The sequence below is a fragment of the Lepidothrix coronata genome, unplaced genomic scaffold (genome assembly GCF_001604755.1).
Source record: "Lepidothrix coronata isolate B3197 unplaced genomic scaffold, Lepidothrix_coronata-1.0 Scaffold147, whole genome shotgun sequence".
In the NCBI taxonomy this organism is placed as follows: Eukaryota; Metazoa; Chordata; class Aves; order Passeriformes; family Pipridae; genus Lepidothrix; species Lepidothrix coronata.
The window spans coordinates 58,293-67,997 of record NW_016690327.1 but is presented as its reverse complement, the minus strand read 5'-3'; the positions used below and the strand labels follow the sequence as shown (position 1 = coordinate 67,997).

Here is a 9,705-nt window from a genome sequence, read left to right as displayed (position 1 = left end):
GGAAGCCTATTAGAGATTTAAATTATACAAATGGGCTTTTTACCAAAGATCCTCATTATCTGGTCGTTTGCTTTTAATCCTCGGCTCTTCCCGCAGCCCCTGCCCCGTGCCCTGCTCCTCTTACCTTCCCTGTGCCCTCCCTGGGGGCATGCACAGTGTGGGGACAGGGACAAGTCCTGGGGTCAGTGTGGGCCCACAGGGAGGGGGCTGTGGGGTATCAGGGACACCCTGGTACAACGAGGGGCTGAACCCCTCTGGCTTTGCCCTCTCCCCCCCCAGTTCATCCCAGTACCCCAGCAGGCTGCAGGGAGGGTGCCTGTTGGTCTGTTTAGAATCAAACCTCCTTAGGGCACATTCACAGGACATGCCTGGGCTCCTCCTGTGCCACCCTTGGCTCTGTGGGATCCCAGGAAGATGCTCCTGAGGGCACTTGGGGCTGGTGAGGCCGATGCTGGACCCCAAATCACCAAGCCCTGGGCACCCTGGGCACCACCGACCCCCATCAGCTTGGGGACCATGTCCAGGGCCATGACAAGGCCAGAACGTGCTGCCCTGCCTGCAGGGACACAGTGATGTCCATCCTGAGGTGTCCCCTGCAGCCCCATCCCAACCTGCTCTGCTGCAGTGAAGCCTCAGGGGCTTCATGGCTGCTATGACAACGCAGGAAATTCCCACAGAAATCCCTGCGAGGAGGAGGAGGAGGAGGAGGAGAAGGGGAAGGAGGAGGAGAAGAAGGAGAAGGAGGAAGAGGGAAGAGGAGGGGGAATCTCCCAGCCAGCACCCCACGTCTCTCCCTGCCAGCTTTGGGAAGGTGTCCCAGCTGTGCTTGTGGCCCTTTCAGCGTCCTCCTGGCAGCACCACAGGGTTGGGGCCGGCAGGAGCCACCCTGGGCCAGCCCTGCTCCCTGCCCTGCCACCCCCAGGAGATGGTCCTGCTTCCCAAGACACGGCTGATTCCTGGCAGCACGAGCTGTGGTGCCCAGCCCCACGGCATGGGAGGGGGCTGTGTGCCATAAAACCCCAAGGTTTTGGGGTGGAGGGTGTGGGAGCCAAGGGAGGATGGGCTGGGGGTTGTTTGGCCCCATTCCCAGGGACCCTGCAGTCCCTCAGTGTTTGATGTCCCTGCCTGTGCCCCCCGCACCCGCATTACCCTCCCTCTGCCTCCCACAATCCGTTCCAGCACGAGGATTAGGTGGGTTTAGGGTCGGGTTTGAGTCGGAAATGGGATGCTTTCAAATCAGCCTGCGTCAGTTGGGCCTCTGTCACTCATGCCCAGGGGGATTAAAATAGATATGAGGATTATTGGAGGGGAGATGACACCCCCACCTTGGGGGCCCCCACTCTTCCCCTGCCCTCAGCACCACAGGGTGTGGGGTGCCCAGCTCCAGCCCCCTGGGGTGTCTCCCTAAGGGAACAAATTTCTCCCTTTTTCTCACCTTTCTGCTCATCCCAAGGCCCCACATCCCATCCCACACCTCTCAAAACATCCTTCTGGCATAGAGTGGGAGGAAGCACCACTGCAGCAGCTTCCCATTCCCATTTCCCTTGTCTCCAGCCCAGTGCCATTCCCAAAACACCCCTTGGGCTTGATGCTGGTCCTGCAAGAGAACCTGGACCCCATGGAGGGTTCCCAGCCTTGCACAACCACCGTCCCCTTGGGTGGGTTGGGGCACAGGCCCAGCTGCTGCTGCAACAGAATCATGGAATCATGGAATCTTCAGTGTGGAGGGAACTGACAGGGGGATGGCAGTGCCCAGGAGAAGGTTCAGCACCCAAAGGTGCAGGTGAAAGGCAGGAAGGAGCCTGTGCAGGTCCCTGGTCCTCCAGAGTCCTCCAGCAAAAGGCAGGGCAGCGGTACCACCACGAGGCACAAAACAGGGGGTAAAAACCACAATGAGAGACCAATATTGCCTTTATTAGTAGCAATTGCTCATTCCTGTGGCACGTCGAGGTCCCTGTGGTGCTCAGGGCCTGGGCTGGGCCTGTTGTCAACCTGGCAGTGGTTTGGTCAAGCACTGCCCACCGGTGTTCTGAAATACACCTCTGGATTTTGGATGCTTTATCAGGACTGGTCCCTGTCTCCTGCCCTGCTTCAGGTTGGCATTTTGGGCCTGGAGGTGCCAGGTTTTCCCTCCTTGACGGGCACCTGCAGCCCCTCAGCCTCAGTGATCATGGAATCATCACTTAAAGTTCCACCCCCCTGCCATGGGACACCTCCCACTAGCCCAGGTTGCTCCAAGCCCTGTCCAACCTGCCTTGGACACTTTCAAGGATGGGGCAGCCACACCTGCTCAGTGCCCAGCAGATTTTGGGGTGAATTAGCCCCATCCTGAGTCCTTCCCCACAGCTCCCCACCCTGGAAAAGCCACCCCAGCCCCTTCCCTGTTTCCCCCAGCCCAGTGGCGGGGCCATGAGTTTAATCACTTTATGTGTGTTTGTTTGTGTAATTCCAGGGAGAGTGCCTCTTCCTCCCATCTGCCCCTGCCATCTGCTCCCCACGGCATTGTCGAGTGATCCCAGGCTTTGAAAATGGAGGGAGCTGGTGCAGGGACACAGGAAAACCTGCTGGGAATGGCACATCCTTATAGAGAGCATCTGTCTCCACTGGAGCCTTTTCCTGGTGCCAAAAGCCTCTTTGCTTCAGCCTCTGGAGTGACTGGGGAGGATTTCATACCCTCACCCGAGTCCTGGGGACACTCAACCGAAATGTCCCTTTCTAGCCCCAAAACGCCTGGCTTGGCACCTTTTTGGGCCAGCAGAGACACAGTGTGCCCCAGTGCTCCCAGTATTCCCATTGCACCAAGGCCTGCCAGTCCACCCAGTGCTCCCAGTGCTCCCACTGCCTGAAGAGCTGCCAGAGCCCCCAGTGCTCTGAGTGCTCCCAGTGCTCCCAGTGCCTGAAGACCTTACAGCTCACCCAGTGCTCTCAGTGCTCCCAGTGTTCCTTCCCAATGTTCCCGTTGCCCCAAGACCTCCCAGTGCTCCCAGCGTTCCCATTCCCCGTGTTCCCAAAGCCCCCCAGCCCTTACCAGTGTAACAGGGGTCCCCCATTTCACCCCAGACCAGCCTTGGGGGGACCAGGGGCTGCACCCCGAGCTCCCTTCCTTGGGCCGGTGCCTCGGGGGGGGGTGTGCGTGGGGTCCCGGGGGGGGTGGGGGATAATGGGGAGGGGATGCTGCGGGTGCCGCCGGTGCACCCGGTGCCGGTGCCTCCGATGCCCCCCGGTGCCGGTGCCTCCGATGCCCCCCGGTGCCGGTGCGCCCGGTGCCAGTGCCCCCCGCTGCCAGTGCCCCCGGTGCCGGTGCCCCCGGTGCCGGTGCCCCCGGTGCCGGTGCCCCCCCGCCGCCCAGCACTGCAGCGGGCGCTCCCGGCGGGCGCTCCCGGGCTGCGTTGGCGCACGGCGGCGGCGGCGGCGGCTGCTCTCCGGGCAGGTAGGAGGTGGTGAGGACGGGGAGAACCCGGGGGGGGGACAGGCACACACGTCCTGGGGGCACTGGGGAGCCGGGGAACCCGGGGCACCGGTGCGGACCCAGCCCCGGGCACGTCCCTCCCCGCCGGCGGCTGCAGAGCCGCTCCCGCCCCAGCGCATCTTTTCGGGGTGCCCTGTGTCCCCCTCGGTCCCCAGCGCGCCTTTCGGGGGTGCCTGGTAACCCCCCCTCCTCCGAGGGGACCTTTCCTTGGGTGTGTCCCTGGCAACCCCCCTCTCTCCGGGGTGTCCGGTTTGGGGAGAACCCCCTGTAGCCCCCCCACGCTACGGGAGAGTCTTCCCTGGGGGTGCTCAGCCACCCTTCCGGAGGTGTCCGCTGTGGAGTGGTCCTTGCAGACCCTTCTCAGGGCGCTGAGCCCCCCAAGGGTTCCCCTCCCAGAGGCGGGAGCTGCCCCGAGCAGTGGGAAGGGGTCACAGACCCCCCTTTCCCTCGGGGGTGGGGGTCGTGCCAGCCCCGGAGGGACAAAACTGGGACCCCTGAGTGGGGTGGGGGCACTCAGATCCTCCCTCGGGCTGCTGGAGGGGGGATGGAGCAGTGATGGGGGGTGGTGGGGAGACACTGTGGGGTCCCAGCCCCCTGTAACTGGGGGTCCAACCCTGCTGGGCTGTTCCCCTTGGGGAGTCCTGTTTGCTCGGTGGTCCAGAGGAATGGGGGGTTTGGAGGTGCTGGGATCTCTCCCCACTTTGAATAAGGTAGCAGGTGCTCCAGGCACTGAAGCCCCCTCTGCATCCATGAAGCCCCTGAGCCCCTTCTCTCCCACAGAGGGGTCACAACACAGCCTTGGGTACTGGTAGTGGGTCAAGGTCCTCCCAGAGCCCCCGGGGTGGGGACCTGTGGTGCGTGGCCAGGTGCTGGACACCCACCCTGCCCTCTTTGGGCCCCTCTGTGCTCCTCGGGGGTGATCCTGGCGGGATGGGGTGCACTGGGTCCCCCCAGGGCTGTGGGCACCCTGAGGTGGGGAGGGAGCCCCGAGCAGGGACCTGCCACCCCCAGCCCTTCCTGGGGCCCCAGTGCCCGCCAGAGGCATCAAATATTAACAGAGACAGCGGAGGAGCTGAAAATAACCCTCCTCCGAGGGATCTGACCCAGATCCGGCCAGCCCCAAAGCTGGGCTGGACCCAGAGCCACGGGCAACGCTCTGCCGGGGCCGAATCCGGCCCCTTCCCCTCCTCCGGGCTGCTCTGCCCTCCTGATCCCACCTATATATCACCTATATATTATGCAAATGAGCTGTAAGGGCTTATTACGCAAACGGGAGGGGGCTGGCGCTGCCCAGCGCTGGGTGGTCCCCGGGGCCGCCCCCGACGGCTCAGAGCGGCCGGCGGGGATGGAGGGGGAAGCACCGGCGTCCTCCCGGGTGTCCGGGGGCTGCCAGGGAGCACTGCCCCGTCCCTCTCCCCTCCTGTAGCACAGAGGGAACCCCGAGCCGGGCCAGGCACCTGCCCCACTCCAGCGCTCGTCCCCCCGGGGCGGCCGGCGGGTCCCAGCGGGATGGGGAAGCAGAACAGCAAACTGCGCCCGGAGATGCTCCAGGACCTGCGGGAAAACACCGAGTTCTCCGACCTGGAGCTGCAGGGCTGGTACAAGGGTTTCCTGAAGGACTGTCCCTCGGGCATCCTCAACGTGGAGGAGTTCAAGAAGATCTACGCCAACTTCTTCCCCTACGGCGACGCCTCCAAGTTCGCCGAGCACGTCTTCCGCACCTTCGACACCAACGGCGACGGCACCATCGACTTCCGAGAGTTCATCATCGCCCTGAGCGTCACCTCCCGCGGGAAGCTGGAGCAGAAGCTCATGTGGGCCTTCAGCATGTACGACCTGGACGGCAACGGCTACATCAGCCGGGAGGAGATGCTGGAGATCGTGCAGGTACCGGGCTCCCCCGCCCCGCCGCGGCTCCTCCTGCGTGGTCCTGGGTGTCACCCCGGTGTCACGGTGGCTGTCCCCTCCCCAGGATGGGGACGTGCACCCTGTGGTACCCCCCTTGGGGGTACAGGGCTTGGCAGTGCCTGGGATGGAGCCTGTTGCTGTCTGCAGCTGTGGCTGCAAGGATCAGTCTAACCCAGAGCTCCTTCCCTGCCCTGGGGGCATCCCTTTGTTACCCCTTCCCAGGACTCTTCCCATGCTTCCAGGGAGGGCTGGGTGCATGGCAGCTGTCCCCAAGCACACCTGGTGGTGTTGGCAAAGGGACAGGAGATGCTCTCCTTGCCTTAACCCCAATCCCGTGGCATGAGCATCAGTGGCATCTCCTCCCTGCAGGAGCAGCTCCAGCTCTGGCTGAGCTGGGAGTTGAAACCCCCCCACAGCCTGATCCCATGGGAAAGGTGTAAAATGACATCACCATTCCCAGGGCAGTGAAGCCCAGAGCTGTCCCTGTCTCAGGTGGGCAACGCCAGGTCCCTGCACCCACCCTCCTCCCCATCTCCCTCTCCCAGGCCATCTACAAAATGGTCTCCTCCGTGATGAACATGCCTGAAGACGAATCGACCCCGGAGAAAAGAACGGAAAAAATCTTCCGACAGATGGATACTAATAACGATGGTAAATGAGAGGAGATGGAGGGGATTACGGAAAGGTCTCATGGATAAATCCGGGGGGGTCTTAGAAGGAGCCGCACGCACGCTGATTAAATGGCTCATGTCCGCCGGTGTGGCCAGGGCAGCCGGAGGGGCTCAGGGTGCTGGGCACCCCGGGGTGCTCATCCCGGGTGGGTGGGTGTCCGTGGGATGTGCCGACAGCTCTCTCTGTTCCTGGGTGGTGGCCGCCAGGCTGAGCCGTGTCCCCTCCCCGCAGGGAAGCTCTCGCTGGAGGAGTTCATCACAGGTGCCAAGAGCGACCCGTCCATCGTGCGCCTGCTGCAGTGTGACCCCAGCGGTGCCATGCAGTTCTGAGCCCCACGGACCCCCCGCAGCCCCCCCGCGGCCCCCCGCGGCACCCCCGACCCTGCAGCCGGCCACTGCCACCGTCCCTTGCCCGGCCCCCCACGGTCCCCACCCTGTGCCCTCACAGCCCCCTTTGGGATGGAGCTGGAGCCCGGCCGAGGCTGTGGCGAGGGGGAGCACAGGGGGACGGTCCCCTCCTGTGCTGGGGGGAAGGATGGAGGCAGGGTCTGCCCCGAGCAAGGATGGTCCCCTCAAACGGCGGGGGGTCGGAGCAGGGGGACAGCCCAGGCCGGCAGGAAAAGCTGGCGGTGAAGCCACCGGTGCATCTCTGTCAGGTGCTGGGACACGGCCCAGGGGACAAAGTTCTGGTGGCTTGGGGACCACTCCCCTCACACCCCCTCTGCATGCACACACTGCCACGGGCGTGGGCTGGGCCAGCCCCTTCCCCACGGCCGGCGCAGGGGTGGGAGCCGAGCAGGGGGGATGCGCTTCTGGTCTTTTAATACCTGCAGAATAAAGTTTGTGTCAGTGCAGTCCGTGGTGGGAAAGGGGCCTTCGACCCCCAGGGGAAAGTTCTTCCTTGCAGGGTCTGGATCCAGCCCAATTGCCCCCTCTGCTGAAGCTCCAGGTGACCCAAGGCCACGGGGATGGGCTCATGTGTCCTGGCTGGCGGCGTCCAGGGGATGTGTCCATCCAATAGCCGGGCTGGGAGAAAGCCAAGTCCTGTCGTGGGGCTGTGTGGGTGCTGGGATGGCCAGGACACATCCACAGGGTCATCTCTCAGGCCCCGCTCAGAGCTGGGCACATTCCATGCTGTCCAGCCTCAGCAAGCCCAGGCACTGCCCGGGGTCAGGGTTCTCTTCAGGAGCTGCCTGCAAGGAGACCTGCAAGCCAGAGAGGATGATGAGCACGAGACCAGTGGGATAAGGGTGTTGGATCAGTCAGTCTTACCCTCATCCTGGAGCCCCTGAGCCCAGCCAGGCCCATCCCAGCCCTGCATGGGAGCAGGCTGGTGCTGAGCCCAGGAACCAGGAGTCACCTTCCTCCGGTGTGTCCCGCGGCAGCAGCAGCCCAGGTGGAGGAGCTCCAGGGCGAGCAGGAGGCAGCGGATGCCAAAGATGATCTCCATCGACTCCAGCACGAGGGACACGGCCCAGAGGGACAGTGTGGAGCTCTGGGGGACATGGGGCATCAGATCCCTGCATATCCTCCCCATTCCCTGTGCACCCCCATCCAAAACCCGCTGGGCACTCACATAGACACGCGTGGGATCAAAGGGGCACTCACGGGAGACCGGGGCAAGGGCGATGTTGGCGACGGCACAAGGGGCCAGCAGTGCCTGGCCCTGGTTGCCCAGGGTCAGCCCGATGGCAACAAGCAGCCCCAGCAGGCAGGCCAGGCAGGCCAGGCTGCTGCAGGCGCTCAGGGCGAGAAGTGCCCATTTCTGCAGGAGGGAGAGAAGAGGCAGCAGGGCGAGGCAGGGCCGTGCACGGCCAACTGCCCACGTGCCCCTCCACGGGGACAGCCTCTGAGTGAGGGGATGTGGTGGCCGTGCCCACTCCATGGGAGGGTTGCAGCCTGCTGGGGGCTGGGTGAGGGGTGGGGGGCCAGGGGTGCTTACAAGGGCGGAGGGGGCGAGGTAGTGGGACAGCATGAGGGCAGCAATGCCACAGGAGATGGTCTGTGAGGAAGCACAGGGAGGTCAGAGAAGCCCCAGCGACATCAGTCCCCTTTCCCTGCTGACGTTGTCCCCGACAGCTCAACTGGCTTTTTTGGCATCGTGGGGGCAGTGCTTCACCTCCCCCAGCCTCCGCCAGTAACAAGCCCCTGGGTGTTTAATCCCCTGGTTTTGCTCTGGAAAGGCTTGTGTAGAGCAGGGAAGGGGACACAGAGCAGGGAAGGGGACACACAGCAATCCGTCCTGCATCCTATGTTCCTGCCCACCCTGCATCCACAGCACATCCATCCCAGATCCTCCTGCATCCCAGCTCCTGCCCAAACTGCACCCACGCCACACCCAACCCTCACCCACCCCGTGTGCCCCAGCCCTGCTGCCCGGGGTACCAGCAGGGCGGCGATGACGGAGGCGGTGTTGGCGGTGATGTACTGCAGGGACACGGCGTCCCGGGGGCTCACCACGAACCGCAGGACGGTGCCGTGGACGAGGGCCCCCGTGATGAAGTTGAGGTGCCCGACGATGAGGAGGATGAGGCCCGTTTTCATCAGCACCTTCTGGTGGCTGCCGGGATTGAGGTGTCCTGAGATGAGGGGAGAGGAGGGTGTGGGGTGGCCAGCACTGGGTTGTCCCTCCTGCCCTTGCACCACACTCGGCACAGGGATGGGGCGTTTGGGGACAGCCCCAGAGGACGTGGTCCATGCTGGCGGGGGGATGAGGCAGGAGGTGATGTGGTGGAAGCCACTGGTAGCCCAGGTATGCAAACCACTGCTCCAGCCGGCTCTCCTGGGACCGGGGAGGTGGTGTGGGGCCAGCAGCCATTGGGGACAGAGGTCCCTGGTGGGGTTGAGAAGGGCTGGGGCTCCCTGGAGCGACAAAGAAGCTCTGGGAGAGCAGCTGTCCCTGAGTGGCAGCTGCAGTGCTGGGTTCTGGCACCCGGTACTTTGAGGAGTAACCGTGGGGTTGTTCCTCACTTGGAACCCCCCCTGAGGCTGCTCTGCTCACACACCCACCATCAGCTGGTGCTCAGCCCAGCTCCATCCCTGACCCCTCAGCTGCCCTCCCTTCCTCCCTGCCTCAGTTTCCCCTGTCAGGATCACCACACCAGAGCCAGACTCACCTCCTTGGCACATCTTCACCAGGCCAGGATCAGGCCACCAGAGCCCCTCGATGCCCAAGTGGCCTGGCCCACTCTCAGCCCCTGGGCAGACGGGTCCATTGGGGTCCAAATGCGTCTGATCAGGACCAGGGCTGGGACTGGGCAGGACCAGGCAACCGGAGCCACTCACCTGCTGCACCCCACTGCTGCTCCAATTCCTGTCAGACCAGCTCCCTGGTGAACAAAGGGATAAACTCCACCTTCACCTGCATGTCCCACCCCTGCACTCCCCTTGCTGCCGAGCCAGCGGCCGTGCTGTGACATGCTGTGCCATGCCAATACACCATGCCATGCTGTGCCAATACACCCTGTCACTCTGCCTCATCCCCTTCCCCATCCATTCCCCCCTCCCCAGCACGCTTAGGTTATTCCACCCTACAGCAACGACAGCAGGCTGGGATCCAGCCAGGCAGGTCCAAGGCCAGGGGCTGAGGGTCTGGGAAGAGGCAGCCCCTCAGGCTGGGACACTGCCAGACCACGGGGCACAGGCCAGCACTGCCAG

General features: G+C 63.8%; 2 protein-coding genes across 4 annotated transcripts; one reads left to right on the top strand and one right to left on the bottom strand.

The window, feature by feature from the left end:
- Nucleotides 1–3,374: 3,374 nt before the first annotated feature.
- On the top strand, nt 3,375–6,888 carry HPCA (hippocalcin). Of its 3 annotated transcripts, none has more exons than XM_017828299.1 (4): nt 3,375–3,430; nt 4,896–5,356; nt 5,923–6,028; nt 6,281–6,888. In XM_017828299.1, exons 2-4 carry the CDS (start codon nt 4,979–4,981, stop codon nt 6,376–6,378), a joined length of 582 nt encoding a protein of 193 aa, XP_017683788.1. In that variant the 5' UTR covers nt 3,375–3,430; nt 4,896–4,978; the 3' UTR covers nt 6,379–6,888. The 3 variants fall into 3 exon arrangements, with proteins under 3 accessions (XP_017683788.1, XP_017683790.1, XP_017683789.1); XM_017828301.1 differs by having other exon boundaries at nt 3,385–3,430; nt 4,901–5,356; XM_017828300.1 differs by having other exon boundaries at nt 3,416–3,440.
- A 272-nt stretch (nt 6,889–7,160) lies between these two features.
- TMEM54 (transmembrane protein 54) lies at nt 7,161–9,177 on the bottom strand. Its single transcript, XM_017828313.1, has 6 exons — nt 9,165–9,177; nt 8,434–8,627; nt 7,991–8,050; nt 7,625–7,813; nt 7,409–7,543; nt 7,161–7,253 (listed from the first exon to the last, which is right to left on the bottom strand). The coding sequence occupies exons 1-6, from the start codon at nt 9,175–9,177 to the stop codon at nt 7,161–7,163; spliced, it is 684 nt and encodes a 227-aa protein (XP_017683802.1).
- Between the last annotated feature and the right edge of the window lie 528 nt (nt 9,178–9,705).